Source organism: Perognathus longimembris, chromosome 23, assembly GCF_023159225.1.
Source record: "Perognathus longimembris pacificus isolate PPM17 chromosome 23, ASM2315922v1, whole genome shotgun sequence".
Classification (NCBI taxonomy): domain Eukaryota; kingdom Metazoa; phylum Chordata; class Mammalia; order Rodentia; family Heteromyidae; genus Perognathus; species Perognathus longimembris.
Window position 1 is genome coordinate 11,068,890 of NC_063183.1, and position 22,398 is coordinate 11,091,287.

Genomic DNA, 22,398 nt, shown 5'->3' on the forward strand with positions numbered 1-22,398 from the left:
GGTTCAATTCCCCAGCACTCCATGAAGAGAAAAAGCCGGAAGTGGTGCTGTGGCTCAAGTGGTAGAGTGCTAGCCTTGAGCAAAAAAGAAGCCAGGGACAGTGCTCAGGCCCCGAGTCCCAAGCCTTGCACTGGCAAAAAAAGAAAAAAAAAAAGAAAAGAAAAGAAAGAAAGAGAGAGAGAGAAAAAAGACCTATAACTAAAGTGGAAGAAAGTAAACAAATCCATGCCCTTTATCTGACAGAAGTTCTTAGAGGAGATAAGAACTCACACTTGAGGTCTCCTGAGCTCCAGGCTGTGGACAGTGAGAATATCTGCCCTGAGGGCTACATCAGGTTAGGGAACAGGTGGCACATCTGTACTAACAGTGAAAACTTCCTGTGGAAAGCAAAGTGCAGGCCCTTGTTCACCACCCTGGATTGTGCGAAAACGAGACATGTACTCTAAACTTTTTGCTTGAAGATAATTATAGACTCACAGGAAATTGCAAAAGCAGAGCACAGAGTGCTGCTTCCCACATGGGTGACATAACTAGCACACATTGCCTCCAGGGAGTTGCCATTGGTGTGGTCCGGTGCCCTGCCCTCCAGCACCATTGTGACTGTGCAATGGGGGCGTCACATCTACACGCGCAGTACTGCACCCAGTGTTAGTGTCACATTCATCAGACAGCAAAATGGCAGTTGTTTGCCCTCTGGGAGGGCTGAAAGTGGTGGCCAAATTCGACCTGGTATAAGGTGTTCTTTTTCACTGTCACATTAAACTAGTTTTTGTTGGTTGTGGGTCTTGAACTCAGGGCCTGGGCACTTGAGCTTTTTTGCTCAAGGCCAGCGTTCTACCACTTTGAGCCACAGCACCACTTCCAAGCCAGTGACTGTGAGTGGATTCATGTCCCAAAAAGCTCAGAGCAAAGTTTGTAAAGGCAAAAAACACATGATTGGTATAGGCAACTAAGCCTGAGTTCAAGCAACAAACCAGCACCAAAAAATAAAGGCTGGGCATCGCTGGCTCACGCTGCCTGTCTTCCTAGCTACTCAGGAGGATGAGACCTGAGGGTCATGGTTCTAAGCCAGCTATCCTGGTCAGGAAAGGCCATGAGACTACTATCTCCAGTGAACCACCAGAAAAGCAGAAGTGGTGGAGCTGTGGCTCAAAGTGGTAGAGTGCTAAGCCTTAAGTGAAAGAGCCCAGGAACAGCACCAAGGCCCTGAGTTCAAGCCCCACAACTAGCCCAAAAGAAAAAAAAAGAAAAAGAATTGTGTACCTGCTGCCCACACTTCCAAACACCCTGAAGTCTTCCTCTGCTCTCCAGTGTAGCTTGTGGGGAGCAAAGGCAGGCATCTTAGCTTTTCCCCGGTGAGCACCTCAGCACAGTCAGTACTTGTGTCACACACAACAGACCTTTAGAACTGGCAGTGTTTTCCAGGCAGTTAACAGTCCCACAGATTTACAAGGAAAACATACAGGGGTGTCTGTACCAAAAGGAAATGGTTACAGCTGCGCACATATGGTAGGGGCACTTCCACCTTGGGTCCCCGAGGTGGTCCAAGTCAGTGATTTTTGTGCTAGAGTGTCATCACCCTGGAACATTGGGCAATACCTGGTGACCTCTTGGTTGTCACAGCTGGTGGGGTGACGTGGGGACAGGAGGTGACGTGGGTAAAGACTGCTAACATCCAGATGGTACTTGTCTGGCCCCAAGCGCCAGTACTGCGGAGGCTGACACTCCCTCAGGTCTGTGACTTGCAGGAGCCACCTGGTGCACGCTGCTCCGTGCGGGCACGCACGGCTGGCATCTGCCAGTGCTAGGGTGAAGGCAAGCCCTCCATCCAGAGAGCTCCACTTGGAGTGACTTCCGGGGTGTCCGCAGAGATGGTTTAGAAGTTCGTGGGTTCTTGGGGAATCTAGAATCCTGGTTGAAGTTGGAGATGGGTGTGTCCATAGCTCATTGGAGGGCCTTGAATTGGTGTGGTGAAGGGGATCCCAGAACCCAAGTGCCTGATGGGACTTGTGCTCTGTTGCCTTGCAGACTGTGCCCTCAGCAAACGGATGTGCGAGGTAACATGTCCAGCGTGTCCGAGGAGAGGAGAAGAAGGCAGCAGAATATCACAGAAGGGTTGCAGTTCATCCAGTAAGAGAGCCAAGCGCCCATTTCCTGCCTTCTCAGGGCCTTCTTGTCTTGGGGGCTGTACATTTTTGTGTGTGTCAACAGGTCCTGATAGTAGGGTTAGAAGTGACATTTGTGCTCTTAACTGAGCCTTGCTGTTGTTAATTTTGAGGGCACCCACAATACTGAACTGAAGAGCTTGAATTTGTCTTCCTGCATCTGTCTTCATGGAGCAATGTAGTCAGACCACTTGGAAAATGTGCTAGTGATTGGTGACAGATAGCCCTGGGGGTGGGGGCACGCGGGCAGATCGGAAGGAGATATTGTCCTCCAGTAAATTGGATCAGATAGTGTTAGTACTTCTGAACTATTTTTAACCTCTTTGGCATTTGAAGAATTAGGCCTTCTTTTAATAGGAATGCATTTGAAAGGACCATAGTATACTTCAGAAAAATAGCAGGAATAATTTAGATTTTTTTTTTTCTTCCTAATAACCACAAGAGATACTCTGGTAGAGGAGTCTTTCTTTAAAAAGTGCTTTGTTGGGGCTGGGAATGTGGTAGAGTGCTTGCCTAGCATGCATGAAGCCCTGAGTTTGATTCCTCAGTACCACATAAAGAGAAAAGGCCAGAAATGGCACTGTGGCTCAAGTGGTGGAGTGCTAGTCTTGAGTAAAAGAAGCTCAGGGACAGTGCCCAGGCCCTGAGTTCAAGCCCCAGGACTGACAAAACAAACAAAAAGTGCTTTGTGGAATTGGTTGCCAATGACTTACACTGTAATCCTAACTACTAGGGAGGCTGAGATCTGAGGATCCTGTTTCAAAGTCAGCATGGGCAGAAAAGTCCCATGAGACTCTTACCTCCAATAAACTACCAAAGGTGGCTCTGTGGCTCAAAGAGGCTCAAGGACAGTGGCCCAGGCCCTGAGTTCAAATCCCAGTTCTAACAAAACAAACAAACACCACTTGGTTGAATACCAAGGAGCAGTCTGGCCACCACTCCACTCCCAAGCCCTTCTCCACACCACTGGCAGCCTATCCAAACCCAACAAGACATGGCTTAAGCTCGAAAATAAAAGTGAAGCAAAACAAAGAAACGGGAACCTGGCTGGGTGCTGGTGGTTCACTCCTGTAATCCTAGCTACTCAGGAGGCTGAGATCTGAAGATCTTGGTTCAAAGCCAGCTCTGGCTAGGAAACTCTATGAAACTCTTTATTTCCAATTAACCACCAAAAAGCCTGGAAATGGAACTGTGGCTCAAAGTGGTACAGTTCTAGTCTTGAACACATACACACACACACACACACACACACACACACACACTCACACTCACACTCAAATGTGCTTTGTGCCAGCAGCAAGCTGATGGATTCATGGTTTAAGAACACGTTCTGCTGTGTGCCTGGTACTAACACTCGTTTCTTGTTCTTAGGTCTCCGCTGTCATACCCAGGGACCCAGGAACAATATGCGGTAATGACCCTGGGAAGGTGGGCTTGCAGGTCAGGCATGGATTGCTTGGGAGCTGTAGTCTACAGCAGAGGCTGACACCCTCTGGACTGTGGCTCAGATCAGCACAGCTGCCCTGTTTCACAAATAAAGTTTTATTAAATGTCCCAGCCACATGCAACTGTTGCTGTATTATCTGTGGCTGCTTTTGTGACCTTTCGGGCCCAAGAAAGCTTAAAATAATCACTGTCCCAGCACTTATGGAATAAGTGCTAGGCAGCCTTTGTGGGGGCATACTTTTTTTAAATTTATTATTAATTGAACATAAAATTTTTTTTACAAGGTGTTGTGCAAAGAGGGTGCAGTTACATAGTAGGGCAGTGTGTACATTTCTTGTGATATCTTACAACCTGTTTTTCCATTCCTTGTCTAGGTCAGGTAGACCCATATGCAATATACAATGTATCAAGCACATATACAGTGTTCACAGACTTGGTCTCTACTGTCTCTCCATCTCCCTTTGTTAACAGTCATATATCAGGGAGATCATGCCCCTTTGTTTTCTGTGTTCTAGGCTTGTCTCGCTCAACATTATTTGTTCGAGTTCTGACCATTTCCCTGCGAATAACAATATTTCACCATTCCTAATCGCTATGTAGTATTCCATTGTGTATAAGTACCATATTTTTTGGATCCATTCATCTGTGGAGGGGCATCTGGGTTGTTTCCAAGTTTTGGCTATTGTGAATTGTGCCGCGATAAACATGGTAGTACAAATGTCCTTTTGATATCTTGGGTTTTGCTGTTTAGGATAGATGCCTAGGAGTGGTATGGCTGGGTCATAGGGTAGGACTATATTGAGCTTTTTGAGAAACCTCCATACTGTTCTCCAAAGTGGTTGTACTAATTTGCACTCTGTGGGGGCATACTTAAAACAGTTGTCCTGTCTTTTGCTAAGTCCGTATCCTTTGAATTAGTTTATCTTTGAGTCCCTTGAAAATTACCCCTTGCTTTTCTAAAGATAAGTGGAGCAGAATTGGAGAGGAGAGTGTTGTGTGTGTGGTTTTTATTTGGGGGACCAGGGGTCTGGATAGTTCAATGGGAGGAGCTAATGGTGGACGGCCCTGCCCTCAGGACGTAGAGAGACCTGCTCTTTGGCCTTGAGCAATAAGGCGGGCAGCTGGTTCCCCTAGGCTTCTCATCTCTGAGTGTTAGGATGCTGCCACCTGTCACCTCAGGGCCCTAACCCACTCCCTCTCCCCCTTCCTTTCCATCCAGTTCTTTCTTCTTCCTAGTCCCTGCCGCCATGCTGATGTAGTCAGGAAGTATTGAAAGAATCCTTTCATTTTTCACATGGGGCCTGGGGCTCACAGAGACTCATGGTCAAACTAGCTGTTAATTTTGCCAGCTTAAACATGAATTCATAAAACGAGACCAGAAAAATTTTGAGTATTTATGATAGCTTGTGATAGAACAGGACTTTTGAAATACCTGAGCAAGGATAGACAAAACTTTGGTACTAACCAGAGAATGTACACCGTTAAGAAAATGACTTCGCTTCCTCCAAGCTAGTAAATGACCCAGGCAAATGCTTTACCCAAGAAGGCATACAAATGTGAACATGAAAAGACAGGCAAAGAGAAAAGGATAAGGAGTATTTTCTTCCCAGATACTGGCCAAAGACTTACACACTTGCATACATACATGCACTCATTTGCACATGCATGTGTTTTCTCAGAGGGTGAAGTTACCATCGAGGCACATGCTGACATGTTCCTCATTGCTGCCCTTCTGGAAATAGTGGGGTAAGCAGGACCTGGCTCTGAGTGATCTTCCTGTGGTAGGCTCAGAATTGGAGATGGGCACCGGTGCCTCTTGACTTGAGAAGGCATGGCGCCAGAGTCCCTACCAGGTGGCACACATGGCTCGGTCCCAGTATCTTTGCCACTCCCTGCCTCTCTGTCAGGTGGGCTCTGGGAAGTGTTAAGTTTAAACCTTAGAATTCTCTCAGACTCCCATCCTGCTTACAGAGGCAGTTTTCTCGTTTTAGGTGTATTTGCGTTCTCTTGTGAGAAATCTTTTTAATGAAGGAAATGATGTTTATCGGGAACGTGATTGGACTAGCTCAATAAGCCAGTATACAGAAGCCTTGAATATAGCTGATTATGCAAAGTCAGAAGAAATTTTAATCCCTAAAGACATCATTGAAAAACTGCATATAAATCGTATTGCCTGCTATTCCAACATGGTAAGTGTGTTTTTTGAAACAGTGTTTATAGAGGGAAGATCTTCCTCATTGATGTAGAACATTTTTCTGTGTGTGGGGTACGTGTATGCATTGAAGGGTGCTGAGCAAGTGCCCTACTACAGAGCTACATCCCTGACCCTTTTCTAGCTTTTTTTTTTTGCTTAAAAAATTATTGTCAATCGGGGTTGGGGATATAGCCTAGTGGCAAGAGTGCCTGCCTCGGATACACGAGGCCCTAGGTTCGATTCCCCAGCACCACATATACAGAAAACGGCCAGAAGTGGCGCTGTGGCTCAAGTGGCAGAGTGCTAGCCTTGAGCGGGAAGAAGCCAGGGACAGTGCTCAGGCCCTGAGTCCAAGGCCCAGGACTGGCCAAAAAAAAAAAAAAAAAAAAATTATTGTCAAGGTGATATACAGAGGGGTTACAGTTACATACATAAAGTAGTGAGTATATTTCTTGTCATTCTTGTTACCCTCTCCCTCATTTTTCTCCCACCTTCCCGTCCTTACTTTTTCTAGCTTTTTTTTTTTTTTCTGCTTATATGGTACTGAGGAATCGAACCCAGGGCTTCATGCATGCTAGGCAAGCACTCTACCACTGAGCCACCTTCCCAGCCCTCTAGCTTTCTTGAAATATATAGCATATTGTTACCTGTGCTTATATTTTTCATTTTTCTTTTTGATCAGTCATGAGACTTGAACTCAGGGCCTGGGCACTGTCCCATGGCTTTTCTGCTCAAGGGTAATGCTTTACCACTTTGAGCCACAGCTCCACTTCCAGTTTTCTGGTGATTAGTTGGAGATAAGAGTCTCATAGACTTTCCTGCCCTTGAACTGTGGTCCTCAGATCCCAGCCTCTCAAGTAGCTAGAGCCATCAACACCCAGCTACCCATGACATTTTTAGTGTACTTCAGGAAGGTGCCTGGGGGGGGAGGGACACTGGGCACCAGCCATGTCTCCCAACTTTTATCTCTTGGGGACGTGGGCGCTCATGGCCTAGTATTAACATGCAGGTGTTCCTGACCTCTTTTAATTTCTATGTATTTGGAATCTCACAATAAAAATCATCCACACAAGAGAAGAACACATTGGGTATAGGTGAGGGTCCTCACAGAGGCGCATGGTATGGTGTAGCACTCACTCTCTGTGGCCGCCTTCCCCTCAGGGCTTCCATGAGAAGGTTTTGGAAGACTGCAACGCTGTCCTCAGCTTCAATAGCGGCAACTGCAAGGCTCTGTATCGGAAGTCCAAGGCCTTGAGTGACTTGGGAAGATACCGTGAGGCTTACGACGCGGTGGCCAAGTGCTCCTTAGCAGTCCCTCAGGTATGCACCTAACACCCCAGTTCATCTGTTTACCCACCTGCCTGCTGGCGTTTTCTCTCACTCCCGGCTAGAAAACTGGCAGTGAATGAGTTCACTTTCCCATGTAGCTGCCAGCCTGCAGGACAGATGTGTGGACGGGGAAATGGCTTCTTTTCCCTGTTCTCCTATGTGTTCTCTTACACACTTAGCTGGGGAGCTTTCTGTTAATTGTACCTGTTGTCTTTTTTCAGGATGAACATGTAATAAAACTCACGCAAGAGCTAGCTCAGAAGTTGGGATTTAAAATAAGGAAGGCATATGTTAGAGCTGAGGTAAGCCAGAGTTCTCTCCATTAAGGTTTTCATTTTGCTTTAACACTTGGAGTCAGTTCTGTTTTTAAAGCAATGTCCTGGTTTTGTTCCAGCTCTCAATGAAAGCAGTTCCTGGGGATGAAGCTACTAAGGTAAAGTCACTGTATAAGAATTTGTCTTGGAGTCTTGCTGTTCATGTCTTCAGTGTGAGCCTTCTAATTCCTCAAGCTCACAGCTGGCCATAGCTTTCTGTCGCTTTCTTCTGTCTTATTTTTGTGCAGGTCCCAGGGCTTGAACCCTGGGCCTAGACACTGTCCCTGAGCTTTTATGCTCAAGACTAGAACTGTACCACTTTGAGCCACAGCTCCATATCCAGGCTTTTTGGTAGTTAATAGGAAATAAGAATCTCATGGACTTTCCTAGCTGGAGCTAGCTTTGAACCAAGATCCTAGGATTGCAGTCACCAGTGCCTCGCCAAGTTACAGTTTCTTTTGTTTTGTTTCAGATTTATTTTCAAGTTTAAGCCACGTCTTGTTGGCTTTGGCTAGGCTGCCAGTGGCTGTCTGTGGTGAAAGGTTTGGGGCTGGATTGGTCCTAGGTGTTCAGCCAAGTGGTGGGGTTTCTTTTTGTTTTTTTTTTTGGGTGCTAGACCTAGGGTTTGAACTCAGGGCCTGGGCACTGTCCCTGAGCTTCTTTTGCTCAAGTAGAGCATTCTACCACTTAACCCACAGCTCCACTTCTGGATTTTTGGTGGTTCATTGGAGACAAAAAAAATAATAATAATCTCATGAACTTTCCTGCCTGGGCTGGCTTCAAACTGATCCTCATATCTCTGCTTTCTGTGTTGCTAAGATTACAGGGTAAGCCACCAGTGCCTGGCTCTAAGGGGCCTTTGAGAAATGATGGGCCACTAAAAATAAGTGATGGTAGCCAGATAATATGACGCACCCCCTCATGGTAGCTGCTTGGGAGGCTGAGAGGGGAGGATTGCTTATGTGTACATATAGTGAGGTGCCTCCTCAGAAAAAGATGAGCAACCCTATCTTCTGCACCGTGAGGTGGTTGCTTTCATCTGACATCATGAAGTCTCCTCTACAATTAGCTTTCTGCTTTCTCCTTGCTGTTACTTTGTTTGGATATGTCGAATCAGCAGTGGTTTGGGTCCAGTGTACTTCCAATTGGATTGATGTCATTGTTAACCAGCTGGTAGGCAAGGATCAGTACCTATTTCCCCACTAAGTGTTCCTGGGATTTGGATGTCCTGTGATGGATGTACGGAAAGATTTCTACAGGTTTACCTACACAAGTGGTGACTGTGGTATCAGCTGGGAGGTTGTAAACGAGGAGATGGTTTTCAGTACTGTAGTCATATTTATCTCAAATACAACACCAAGGAGAACATTCATACTGATCATATATGCTGCTGAGAAACCCCACTCTTCATTACATCTCCCATTAAAGACCTAAGGAGGTGCCTATAAATCATTGTTTATCCCATGCCCCATTTTCTCTGCACTGGGAAATGGAAATGGGGTATACAATGAGGTATATGGAGCAACTGCAGCCGCCTGAAATCTGAGAAGCAATATGCCTACACGGTAGCAACCTTCTTCAGGTGAAAAATGTTTTACTGAAACCAGATGCTTTTAGAAGATTTTTATCAGTCTGCAATTTTAATAAATGGATATCCCTTTTATCACTCTGAGAGGAGAGAATTCAAAATGATAATAAAGTCAAATTCAATTTAAAAAAAAAAGATGAGCAAGTGCTGTGACTAAAGCTGTTCTGTAGGTTTGAATATGCCTTTAATTCTTGGAGCTGAGTCTGATTTCTCTGCAAGTCTTGGTTGCTTTTTTTTTTTTTTTTTTTTTTGCCAGTCCTGGGCCTTGGACTCAGGGCCTGAGCACTGTCCCTGGCTTCTTCCTGCTCAAGGCTAGCACTCTGCCACTTGAGCCACAGCGCCGCTTCTGGCCGTTTTCTGTATATGTGGTGCTGGGGAATCGAACCTAGGGCCTCGTGTATCCGAGGCAGGCACTCTTGCCGCTAGGCTATATCCCCAGCCCCCTTGGTTGCTTTCTTAAGACGAGTTCTACAAATCTGCTTTGCAGTTTAGAATTCTCAAAGTTCTCTCTTTGGTTTGATTCCTAGGCTGTGAACTGCTCCATGGAAGATATTGAGCCAGGTATGTTTCTTGATCCCTCTGCCGCATGGCATGAGCACCGTGTGATGGTCTGTGCGGCCAGCTGGCATTCCAGAGCTGTGCGGTCATGTGGTCTCGCCTTCCCTGGCCCTTTGTGGTCCCCGACACTGTGTGAGCACGTTTGCGCATCTGTTTCAGATCTGTTGATCCCAAGGCAAGAAGCACTTCCTGTCGTCTCCTTGTCTGCACCTGGTTTTTCTCCCAGTGTTGGAAGTGAACTGGCCTCAGTCCCTATGCTGCCCTTGACTTCTATTTTGCCGCTGCCAGTAGAAGAGAGTGCTCTGCCTTCTACCGTGCTGGCCAATGGAGGAAAGACTCCCTTCTCCATGCCTGAGGCCTTCCTGGATGATGGAGACATGGTCCTGGGTGATGAGCTAGACGACCTGCTTGATTCTGCGCCCGAGAGTGATGATGCTATTATGGTGAGTATCAGCCTTCAGCCTTCCATCTGAAGGTTTTACTGTTTTGTTTAAGTTGCAGTATTACCTGGGAGGATCCCTTTCTATTATGGCTACATTGAACTTGGGGTTTCTTACCTTCAAAAGGACTTTCATTTGGTGTTGGTCCTAAGGCTTGAACTCAGAACCTGGCCACTGTTTCTTAGCTCTTTTTCTCTAATGCTCTATCACTTGAGCTACACCTCCACTCTGGCAGTTTGCTGGTTAGTTGGAGATAAGTCTCAAGGAGTTTTATGTCCAGGTTGGCTTTGAACTATGATCCTCACACCCCAGCCTCCTGAGTAGCTAGGATTATAGGTGTGAGCCACCGGTGCTGGCTGTAAATACCTTTTTATGGGAACACAGCCTCAGCCCCCTTTGTGCTATCTGCAGCTGCCACCACTGCTGTGGGGGTGGACTGGGTGCAGTGGGTTCCACATGGCCTGCCAAGCCTTATCCTTCCTGGACAGGGCTTCCCAACCCCTGCCATGCAGGGAATATAGAGGGAATATAAGGAGACCCTTCATACCTGGTCTTGAAAAGAAAGAAGGGTGGTGGTGAAATTGTCCAATGAATCGTGGCTCTGGTGCCTGCAAGCCTACCTGTGTGATTTGTTTATGGGTGGCTGGAGGAGAGGCCAGCAAAAGTTGAGCAGGCTTATGAATGGTGCACCATTTTTTCTAGCCCTCAGCTCTAGTCCGAGGACCCCTCCAGACAGCCAGTGTCCAGTCCCGGCTGCCCTTCTCTACTCCCCTGCTGGGAACCTTGCCCCTGGGTGCAAGGTGTGCGCCCCTGCCCTCCTTTGCCGAGATGTATCCGCCTCTGACCTCCTCCTTGGAGGACTTTTGCTCCTCTTTCAGTTCATTTGCAATGTCGGAGTCCAAACCAGGTAAGGATCCAGCCGCATTCTGCACAATTGCTATCATTTATACCTGGGAGAATGTGTGTCTGCAGCTACCAACCAGCCCTGTAGGTGATGGGGACTTGAGTTGTTTTCACTGTAAGGAGGAAGGGAAGGCTTGAACCTCTATCTGGAGAGTGAGGGGCTGAGGCGTGAGCGTGGATGTGGGCGCTGGTGTCTTGCAAGGGGCTTGGGGAAGATGGAGGAAAGGGCCTCTGGTTCATTTGCCAGTAAAGCCTGGTCCTGTCCTAAAGGTTTCAGAAGGCAGCATCTTGTCCCATCCCCAACTAGAAACACACATTCATATGTAGGTTTAAGATAACAGCAGATGCCATGTTTGGGGCGTGGCCTCTTAGACTCCATGTGCTGCCCTGGAATGCTGAGGCCTTAGGCGCACTCCTGTTTGTCTTCTTTAACATAGACATAGTGTATTTTTATTTTATTTTATTTTTTTGGGTCCCTTTGAATATTAGACAGAGCTCTACTACTAAGCTAAACCTCCTTCCCGTAAGACATATTAAAAGTGATAGTGAGGCATTGTGATGTGGCCAAAAGGGCCTAAACTCAAACCTTTTAAAACTTTTATAATTGGAGAGGAGACAAACAGTGGAGAGGGTAGAGTGACAGATTAAGACTGACTGAATTCCTGTCTCAACTTCCAGAAGGAACTCTTTTTTTCCATTTTAAAATAATTTTATTATTATTTTTTGTATATGTGATACTGAAGAATTGAACCCAGGGACACATACATGCTAGGCAAGCACTAAGTCATGATCCCAGCCTCTTTTTCCATTTTGAATGGGAACAGTTCTCTTAGATAGATTTTTTTAACCTGTTCTGGGTCTTGAACTCAGGGCCTGAACACAGTCCCTGGCTTCTTTTTGCTCAAGGCTAAATAACGCTCTACCACTTGAGCCATAGCGCCACTTCTGGCTTTTTGTTTTGTTTTGTTTTGTTTTTATTTATGTGGTGCTGAGGAATTGAACCCAGGGCTTCATGCATGCTAGGCAAGCACTGTACTGCTAAGACATTACCGTATCTCTCTTAGATTTTTAACAGCCCCCTCGATAGACCTGGCTTATTAGGTCATGTCTGCAAAGGTAGCTTGATATTTGAATTTGGTGACGAAGGGTTATTTCTACCCTGGTTTCTAGAGGGAAGTGAAAGCCTTGGCTCTGTGTGGGTCAGTGGTGAGCACAAAGATTCTGGGAGCCTTGGTGGGGAGAGCATGGGGAGCTGGCAGCCCCTAAACCCTGATGTTCTTATTGCATGGTTAGAGTGAAAAGGTCTGTTGAAGTTTTTTTTTTGTTGTTGTTGTCTTTATCGTTTTAGATGTGTCCACCTCAACTTCTAGAGAGGGATCAACGCTTAACAGCAGTAATTCCTCCTTTTTACTTGTAAGTGCCACTTCCTCTTTTGTAATACATCACTTCCATTGAACCTTGCTCTTGTAATGAGTAAACTGAATGATGAGTGAGCACTGCAGGCTCACGTTTCCTGTGTGTTGTAGAAGAGTCAGTAAGACTCACCTGGAATTCCAGGAACAGATGACTCTGTTAATGAGTAGGCCCACTCGTGGGGCAGATAGCCAGCAGGCTCAGGGGCTGGGTCACAGATCAGGGAAACCTTGTAAGAGCAGACATGGGAGATGCGTGCCCGTGCTGCATAGCACTTGTGTTACTTTAGCACTCACAAAGCAAGGAGCAAGAAAAAAGGACTCAGACGCAAGAGAAGAGCCTAACCACAGGCGGAACGTGTCTTGTCCTTACTCTTCACATGACTCACTCTTGTTTTTTAGTGATAGTACAATTTTTGTTGCCTGTTTCTTCTTTTTTCTCTCTCTCTCTCTCTCTCTTTTGTTGTTGTTCTTATTCTTTTTTTTTTTTTTGCAGATGAATGGACCAGGTAGTTTATTTACTTCTGAGAATTTCCTGGGAATTTCAAGTCAGCCTAGAAATGACTTTGGAAACTTTTTTGGAAGTGTGATTACTAAACCCTCTCCATCAGTGATTCCAAGACATCCCCTTGAAGGAACTCATGAATTGAGACAAGCTTGCCAGATCTGCTTTGTAAAATCAGGTCAGGACCACCGCCAATGGGGAAGAGTGTGAAAGCTGCCCTGGGGAGCTGCTAGGAGTTCCGGGTGGGCGAGAAGGGAGCGGCACCGTGGGCATTCCTTAGGGAAGAGGCACCCCTCATTTTGATATAGGGCATTTGGACTCTGAGAAGTTGTTGGTTCCTTCTGTACACTTTCATTTCTCAAATGAAATTGGATAGGAAAGTCCTTTTGTTCCAAGGACATATTTAAGAGCTATGGAGCTCTTAGAAAGATATAATTGCTGCTATCATAGCAGCTGTGAAAATCAAAGTTCTCTTTCTTGGCTACTTTTAAATTAGGAGTATAAAAAGTTCTGATTTTTTGTTTTGTTTTGAGAAACTGGGTTTATTTGCTATTCTAGAAGCAGACATAGCCTGGACCAAAAAGATTCTGACTGCTGCCCTTTCATGACTTTTATGACAAGCTGTCAGAATTTCCATCCACAGTATGTCCCTAGAAGTTAAAGAAAGATACGTTTTGACAGGACTGGGATTGAACAGAGCTTTGAGCATAAAAGTGAAAGTCTGCCTGGCTAGGCCAGAGGTGTTTGCTGAGTCTGTGAGCGGTGGTCACCTGCCTGCCTCTGTGACCTGGGGCTGTGTAGAATGTAGTGAATGGTGAGGTGTTACTCATGCGAATGAATAATCCTCTTTGCGTCTTTTTCAGGCCCTAAGTTAATGGATTTCACGTATCATGCTACTATAGATCATAAATGTAAGAAAGATATTTTAATTGGTAGGATAAAGAATGTTGAAGATAAATCATGGAAAAAAATACGTCCAAGACCAACAAAAACAAATTATGAAGGACCATATTATATATGTAAAGGTACATATTGTAATTACTTCCCATTACATAAGTAATAAGTTATTTACTACATTTATTGTAAGGGCTCCAATATTGGCCTACCAAAAATGCTTACACAGAGTTAGTAGCAAGTTCCTTGAATTGAGATTGTTCCTTTTTGTTTTGGATAGTATTGGATTTGAACTCAGGGCTTCACACCTGCTAGGCTACTACTCTACCACATGAGCTCTATCTCCAGTCTTGCTTCTTTTGCTCATTATTTTGTAGATGGAGTCCAGAGAACTTTTTATGTGCTGCTCTCAAACTTTAATCCTCCAGATCTCAGCCTCTTCAGCTAGGGTTACAAGTATGAGCCAATGGCCACTTGGCATTTCAATTTTACTGTTGCTTGTAATCTCTTCTGTGTGTTTCATAATGGTGTGTGAAAGTAAGATTTTGACCATGTTGCAAACAGAAGGTTCTATCTATTTAGAATCAGAACGTTGGACTAAAACTTGGAGAATGTTGCTTTATTTAAGATACTCTCTCACTTTTTGTGCCGTACTGGGACTTGAATTCAGTGCCTTGCCCTCTAGCTTGGCTGTTTTGTTCATGGCTGGCAATCTATCATTTGAGCCACACCTCTACTGTCAGTTTTTTAGTGGTTAATTGGAGATAATCTATTGGATTCATCTGCTCACGCTGCCTTTGAACTTGGATCCTCAGATCTCAGCCTCCTCAATAGCAAGGGTTGCAGACATAAGCCACCAGTATTTGGCTTTAAAATGCTTTTGAGAGAATCTGGTGTTTTTGCTTTTGTCAAACTGCTTCATCTGAATGAGTTTGAATGGCCCCAAAGTGATTTTTGATTTTACATGGAGTGCACAGGCATATGGAAACATTTTTTACCTGTGTGTAGTAAAAGCTATTGGCTTGAAAAGTAAATTCACCCATCGCTGAATAGTAATTAGTATTTTGCTTGACACTGTCTTTGGATTTTTTTTTTAACTGCATTTTTTTTTTTGTGTGTTTTCTTTTTTGGTACTGGGGATCGAACCTAGGATGTTGCACTTGCTAGGCAAGCACTTGGCCACTGAGCTACATCCCAGCCCTTGACACTGTCTTTGGAAACATAGTTACTACGATTGAATGTCTCTTCTTCCCTGTCCCTCTAGATGTGGCTGCCGAGGAAGAATGCCGCTATTCTGGCCACTGCACGTTTGCTTATTGCCAGGAAGAGATAGACATCTGGACCCTGGAGAGAAAGGGGGCGTTCAGCCGTGAGGCTTTCTTTGGTGGCAATGGGAAGATCAACCTTACTGTGGGCAAACTTCTCCAAGAGCACCTTGGAGAATTTATATTCCTTTGTGAGGTGCGTTCTCTGAGACTTCTTTTTCTGTTGTAAGATTGGTTCTGGTGCTGATCTGGTGTTCAGTAGTAGAGTACTGCCAAGCATGTGCCAGTTTCTTTCTTTCTTTTTTTTTTTTGGCCAGTCCTGGGGCTTGGACTCAGGGCCTGAGCACTGTCCCTGGCTTCTTTTTTTGCTCAAGGCTAGTACTCTGCCACTTGAGCCACAGCGCCCCTTCTGGCCATTTTCTGTATATGTGGTACTGGGGAATTGAACCCAGGGCTTCATGTATTCGAGGCAAGCACTCTTGCCACTTGGCCATATCCCCAGCCTGTGCCAGTTTCTGATTGGCAAGCCCAGTGGTGGGAAGGCCTCAGTCGACCCTGGCTTAAGATAATGGTGGTATTGCTGTTACCAGAAAGAATTATACTGAGACTTCATGTTGAAGATAAATGTTTGTTAGCTGGGCACTGATGGCTCACTCCTGTAATCCTAGGTACTCAGGAAACTGAGATCTGAGGATTGCAGTTCAAAGCCAGCCCAGACAGGAAAGTCTGTGAGATTTTTTTGTCCACTAAACTACCCAAAATGCCAGAAGTAAAGCTATGGCTGAAGTGGTAGAGTTCTAGCCCTGTGTAAAAAGAAGGCCAAGGACAGTACTCATGTCCTGAGTTCAAGCCCCAAGAGTTGCCCACATGCGCACACACACACACCTGGGCACTGGTGGCTAATGCCTGTAATCCTAGTTACTCAGGAGGCTGAGATCTGAGGATTATGGTTTGGCGCCAGCCCAGGCAGACAAATCCAAGAGTCTTATTTCCAATTAACCACCAAATGCCGAAAGTGGAGCTGTGGCTCAAATAAGCTCCAGTCTTGAGCAAATAAAGCAAGAATGTGAAGCCTTTAGTTCAAACCTCAGTACCAGCACCAAAGTAAATAAATACATAAATAAACCAGAGTGTGTATTTGTTTGTATGATAACCTTTCTGTTCTCTCTATTACAGAAATGTTTTGATCATAAACCTAGAATGATAAGTAAAAGAAATAAGGATAATTCTACTGCCTGTTCTCACCCTGATACAAAGCATGAATTTGAAGACAATAAGTATGTTGGTGATTTCTACTTTTAAAATGACAAAATTGATTTCTTTCTTAGATCCAAACAAAATCAGTAGTGGTATTTTCCTCAGCATTACCCCTGCCCTGCTGTTGTTGTCTAGAAGAGCAACAGTAACTATTTTAAAATGCCTTTTAGTAGATTTGACTAAGAATTAATGAATATTAAATGAGTTACTTAATACAGAAAATTGTCATTAGTTATAGCTTCTCATGATAAGTGTATGTATGGAGTTTTTTTGGCTAAAATATAATTATTACCCACATTAATTTGACAATTGCATAGTTTTTTTTTTCTGATAAAGATTTACCATGGGTTGGACACTAGTGGTTCATACCTAGAATATAACTACTTAGGAGGCTGGGATCTGAGGATTGTGGTTCAAAGCCAGCCCTTGCAGACAAATCTTTAAGACTCTTATCTCCAGTTAACCAGCAAAAAGTCAGAAGTGGAGCTATTTCTCAAGTGATAGAGTGCTACCCTTGAGCAAAAAATGCTGAGGGAAAGCACCCAGGCCCTGAGTCCTGGCAGGAAAAGGGGGGGAAAAAATTACAATGGATTCTCCATCATTTCCAGTCTAGACTATGACATTTTGTATATATGTCTGCCTATTTCTTATAAAGAGCAACAAAACGGTATTAAAGTGTCTCTGCTTTCATTTCAGGTGCCTCGTCCACATTTTGCGAGAGACAACAGTAAAATATTCTAAAATCCGTTCTTTTCACGGTCAGTGTCAGCTTGACCTGTGCCGCCATGAGGTTCGCTATGGCTGCCAGAGGGAAGACGAGTGCTTCTATGCCCACAGTTTAGTGGAGCTGAAGGTCTGGACTATGCAGAGTGAAACAGGTGGGTTCTCAGCGCAGGCGTCAGGGCTTGGGGGTTCAGGGACTGAGAGTGAGCTCCTTTTTCATCATGCTCATGCGCCAACAGCTGCGTTGGGCCCGTGCTGTAAGCTTTTAGTGGGGTCTCCTAACTGTTGATACAAGTTCACAACTGTAGCACAAATTGTGGGCAGGTTGCTCAGAGGACATAAGCCGTATTTGTAAATATTCTGTTTGAAAAGTGGTACAATTCACCCTTGGGATAGATCAGGTGGCCCAAGAATACCTGGGGAACGGCGTGTTCTCTTGAGTCTGACTGCCAGTGGGCGGTGGACTTCGTTGGGTGCAGAATCTAAAGGAAGGCTTCTCTGTCTCCCACCAGGTATTTCACATGATGCCATTGTTCAAGAATCTAAACAATATTGGCAAAATTTGGAAGCGATGTTGCCTGGAGCTCAGGTACCTTTTCTTGGGTGCTCTCTGTGTTTGGTATCTTTCTGTTGGGACAGTGGCTGTCATAGACAGTTGTCTCCTCAGTCACGTCCATGCAATCAGGAACTCTTCTGAGAACAGTTGGTGTTAGTTGCCCATTGTTATCAAAGTAGATATCGCACAATATCTGCTAACAATGTAGGGTACAATTTTCTTATTTAGCTTAGCTTAGTTGGGCAGTCCATTGGGGGATGGGGGCTCACAGAGGAAGAGAGGTGGGTTAGGTTGTTAATTTTGCTTCCCACATGGCATAACTTGCTTATCTGTTGTTCTGCCCACATGGCCCAAAACCAAACAATTCTAATCTTCAGCTTAAACTGGCTTTTGTAAGTTGAGGGTTGGCATCTAGAATCCACCTTTATCTTATTTTCCTGCATAAACACCAAGGGAGTATTGGAGGTTTTGTTAAAAGATACACACACAGTCATACACAGACACACACACATACACATACAATTGTATGCTATCATGAAAGAAAAACATGTAATTTAGTATTTTGTACTTAGGCAACTAGCTTTCTGCTAACATATGGATCTTCTGTTTAAGGTATTTGGCAATCAAATAATGCCTGGATCTCTTAATATGAAGATAAAATTTGTATGCGCTCAGTGTTTGAGAAATGGCCAAGTCATTGAACCAGACAAGAGCAGGAAATACTGTAGCGCAAAAGCTATGCACTCGTAAGTATTGGGGCAGGAAGCAGTGCTTGCTTTGTAACCGCCTGTTCGTAGGTATGAGGCCACACACCTGAGAAAAGAGTCAGGCTCTGAGGAGGGCAAGTAGATAATAATGCAGGGGTAATCACAAAGTAGAAGAGCTTTGTAGGATTAGTTAAGAATTCCAAACTTGTGTTTTCCCTCTATCCACCTGTTTAGGATTCCTAGGGAATGTTTCAAAGTGTCAGCAGGAAATAAAATGATAGAATCATGAGGCATTTCTTTTAGAAGTGTTGAGAGAGGAAAAGCTCTGTCCTTCATTCAGGTACAAGTGCGTACCTCCCCGTGTTGTTGTGCCTTTTGCCCGAGTGTCTGTTTTTTTTCTGAACTCCATTTTCCTTAGGTGGACCAAAGATCGCCGGGCGATGAGAGTGATGTCTTTTGAACGTAAGAAGTGGATGAACATCCGTCCTCTCCCCACAAAGAAACAAATGCCTTTACAGTTTGATGTACATACGTAATTTTTAAGCCACTTTTTAAAAAAAAATTAGGCGTTTCAAATCATTAGCAAGTAGTGATAATTGCCTGAAACTGGAAGCCTTTTAATGAGGCTCATTAGTGAGGATGAATTCCTTCCCTCCCTTCCCCTTAGCTGTGTGACTCTGTGGCAGTTTTCACGTGGATGACGAGTTTGTGGGGTGCTTGGGCAGAGTGCCTAGATCCTGGAAGAGGAAAAGTTATGGGGGTTCTTTAACTGGTTTCCCCAAACCCTGGGGGAGGTGAGAAAAATGTCACTTGCCTTGGATTGTTCAGATTTGCTCTGAACTCCAGGCCTGTGTGTTAGCACGAGCACTGTGGCGCCTCTTCATCGCTCCTGCTTGCTTCACTGAAGCCAGGGGCTCAGTGGCACAGTACTGCCTCAGGTCGCCGTGCAGCGGGCGTCCAGTGCCCGTCCAGAGCACTTGGTCCTCCGCCTGAGGTCGCCGCTTATCACAAGTGTCCTCAGCTGTGGCCGTGGCCATGACTGCCAGGGAGATGGCTTGAGTTGTCCCTGGGTTTCCCCCTTCCCAAGGGGGAGTCTGGAGAGTCCACGCATGATTCGCTGGATCTGGTGGACCGGGACAGTGGAGCATTGACAGGTAGCCAACTTTCTGCTCCCACAGAAGAGAGATGGAGGATCTCTTGCCCCCAGAAGCAGGGCGATGGCTGCTGAACGGCCAGAAAGAGTTGAGGAAGAGGGCGATGGATTTATCACCTCACAGCTGTGGAAAGCTTAACACGAGTCCCAAGACCAAGATTTGCCTGGTGGTAGCCGGCCTCTCTCTTCCCCACAGCTGTGCTGGACTCAGCTTTTGTAGGAAAGGGGAAGAGTTTTACGGGAACCATGCACTGGGGTGCTAGATGGTGGGTGGTGCTTTCATCTCACATGCGCTGTGCTGCTGCACAGCCTCTCCGCCACTGTTTCCTTTTCCTCCTCCTGGTCATTGCCAAGGGCCATTTCTAAAAGAGGTGGTGACACACTGTGTGTGTGGAGAGTGTGGGCAGGTGGATGGAGAAGGGCTGTGAGTGCCGGTAGGGCCTGTCATTACTCAGCCTCATTTGCTCAACCATCACAGGGAACAATTGCCAATATGGTACTCTGTGAAACCCAGCACAGTCCCTGGGCTACTGTTTGTGTGTGCGTGCATGTGTGCTGGTCCTGGGTCTTGAACTCGGGGCCTGTACACTTCTTTCTTTAAGTTTTTCTCCTCAAGCCTAGTGCTCTACCACTTGAGCCACAGTTCCACTCCCCACTTTTTGATGGTTAATTGGAGATAAGAGTCTGCTTGGGCTGGTTTTAAACTACAATCTTCAGATCTCAGCCTCCTGAGTAGCTGGGATTACAGGCATGAGCCCCTGGTGCCTGGCCACTTGGCCTGTTTCTGTGTTGCAATACTAGGATGGGAGGGGGGTCTTGTACTTGCTTGCTGAGAAAGGGCTCTGCCCCTTGAACCATGTGCTCAGCGCTGCCTTTATTTTAGTTCTCTTCCTTCTGCTCCTTGCCATGAGCTGTGAAGGACCATGGGAAGTTTTTCCCCAGGGACATCACTCTGCTTTGGGGGACTTAAGAGGGGTGGGTATGAGAGAGTTGGGGAGAAGAATTGTGTCTTGGCTGCCAACTTCTTGCAGAAGACGTTCAGGATGGGGCACTTGAGTTCATCCAAGGAAGAAGACGGGCAGTGTTGAGGGTTGACTAAGAGTCAGCCATCCACAGCCTAGACTTTTTTTTTAAGCAGTTGCTAATTATTTAACACTATGTAAGCTCCTGTTGGAACACAAACTACCGCTTGTCAGACTACACTGTACTGGGACTTGGGATCCATCAAGAGAAGTAGATTGGTGTCACCCACCACAGGCTCTGGTGGTGGATGCCTCTTGTTCTAGGTAGTCATGGTTCTTAAGGAAGGCCCTGTTCTGTCATTGCTGTCACTTCATTTTCCTACCAGTGTTGCCATGTGTCCCTTGTCACATCAAAACAGGAATGGCCAGTTGAGGCATTGTTTGACAGCCCTGTCCCTCCACAGCCTGCTAGTGTGCCATTTGTCCTCAGATAAGTCTTACCTAGGGAGTGTGGCTAGTTCTTGTGTTGTTCTCAGCGGGTGATGTTGCAAAGTCCCCGGGGACTGTTTGGTGGCCCCTGGAGCAGGCTACTGGCCTGGAGGCACTGAGGTTTGTTCCCAGGTAGGGTAAGAGCCATCAGGTGGAGAGGACCAGAGATGCTCACCGCAGGGGTGGAAGGCCCTCAGTGTGTGAGCTTGTCAGTGTTGTCTTGTGCGATGTTCTCTGTTACTATAGAAACCTCTGCTATCAATATCATCTCAGGTACTGGGGGCTCATAGTCAATTTAAATGGAATCACGTCCATTGTGCTTAAAAACTCTTACTTCTGAGCATTAGCACCGTAGTAAGGTTTATTAATTGCTTAAGTGGAGACATCACTTTGACTAAGGTTGCTCCATCTTAAAGCACGTGTCTATGTGTGTGTGCTTTTCTTTACACAGCTCTGCAACCACATTGCTTCTGGGAAAAAGTGTCAGTATGTTGGGAACTGTTCCTTTGCACATAGCCTCGAAGAGCGGGAAGTGTGGACCTACATGAAGGAGAATGGGAGTAAGTTCTTTGCACTCTGTTACCCTCTGTTGAAGCAAAGCATGCAGCTTCCTATGAGCCAGATCTGGGGTTTGAACTCAGGGTCTAGGCACTGTCCTTGAGCTTTTGTGCTCAAGGGTAGTGCCCCAAACTCAGGCTGGCCATGAACTATGATCCTCAGCTGTCAACCTCCTGAATAGATAGGATTATAAGCATAAGCCACCAATGCCTGGCACCAGGACCAGGTTATTATTATTATTATTATTATTTTGCGCCAGTCCTGGGCCTTGAACTCAGCGCCTGAGCACCGTACCTGGCTTCTTTTTGCTCAAGGCTAGCACTCTGCCAACTTGAGTTACAGCTCCACTTCTGGCCATTTTCTATATATGTGGTGCTGAGGAATTGAACCCAGGGCTTCATGTATATGAGACAAACACTTTTCCCACTAGGCCATATTCCCAGCCCCCAGGACCAGTTTCAAACAGAGAGATTCTCAGCTCGAGGAGAGCCCAGGGCAATGGCTAAGCACACCAAACCACAACGTACTGCCAGCCAGCCACCAGCAGGAAGCATGAGAGGCCACAGTGAGCTGTGCTGGGGCTGCAGACCCCTGCATTAGCACTTGTCAGTAAGGCTTATCACTGGTTTTACCACCGTCAGGATGTGACCACAGCATTACCCAGTAAGCTGCACCCAGTACGCTGATGCTCTGGGAATGGCCTGATGGACGACTTCCCAGGGTCAGTCTTGACCCTGGAGGAGTTTGTTTCTCATCTTTCTCAATGGACAGGGGGAGTGTATCAGCTCCCAGCCCAGCCCTCCAGCCATCTCATTGTCCTCGTGTGGTCCTCGCCCTGATAGCTGTGTCACATATGATGACAAAATGGTGCCAAGGCTCTTTGGGCAACAGCCTGCGGTTTGGAGATGTCTATACCCCAGATGTTTGCCCATGCAGGGAGCAGTTACTTAATGTGGAGAATTGTCTGCCATCTAACAGGC

At 45.8% G+C, this 22,398-nt stretch overlaps 1 protein-coding gene across 1 annotated transcript in view; it reads left to right on the forward strand.

Annotated features, from left to right (window-relative positions):
- Zc3h7a (zinc finger CCCH-type containing 7A) overlaps positions 1-22,398 on the forward strand; it is a 32,362-nt gene that overhangs the window by 5,812 nt on the left and 4,152 nt on the right. The window contains exons 2-20 of the mRNA XM_048332113.1: positions 2,029-2,130; positions 3,537-3,576; positions 5,603-5,800; positions 6,967-7,125; positions 7,356-7,436; positions 7,529-7,567; positions 9,564-9,597; positions 9,754-10,037; positions 10,737-10,941; positions 12,286-12,350; positions 12,846-13,032; positions 13,718-13,879; positions 15,013-15,209; positions 16,190-16,290; positions 16,967-17,148; positions 17,506-17,582; positions 18,162-18,295; positions 18,675-18,780; positions 21,312-21,420. Of these exons, the coding sequence (XP_048188070.1) occupies positions 2,063-2,130; positions 3,537-3,576; positions 5,603-5,800; positions 6,967-7,125; positions 7,356-7,436; positions 7,529-7,567; positions 9,564-9,597; positions 9,754-10,037; positions 10,737-10,941; positions 12,286-12,350; positions 12,846-13,032; positions 13,718-13,879; positions 15,013-15,209; positions 16,190-16,290; positions 16,967-17,148; positions 17,506-17,582; positions 18,162-18,295; positions 18,675-18,780; positions 21,312-21,420 (2,428 nt within the window). The 5' untranslated portion in view covers positions 2,029-2,062. The remainder of the gene's footprint in view (positions 1-2,028; positions 2,131-3,536; positions 3,577-5,602; positions 5,801-6,966; positions 7,126-7,355; positions 7,437-7,528; positions 7,568-9,563; positions 9,598-9,753; positions 10,038-10,736; positions 10,942-12,285; positions 12,351-12,845; positions 13,033-13,717; positions 13,880-15,012; positions 15,210-16,189; positions 16,291-16,966; positions 17,149-17,505; positions 17,583-18,161; positions 18,296-18,674; positions 18,781-21,311; positions 21,421-22,398) is intronic.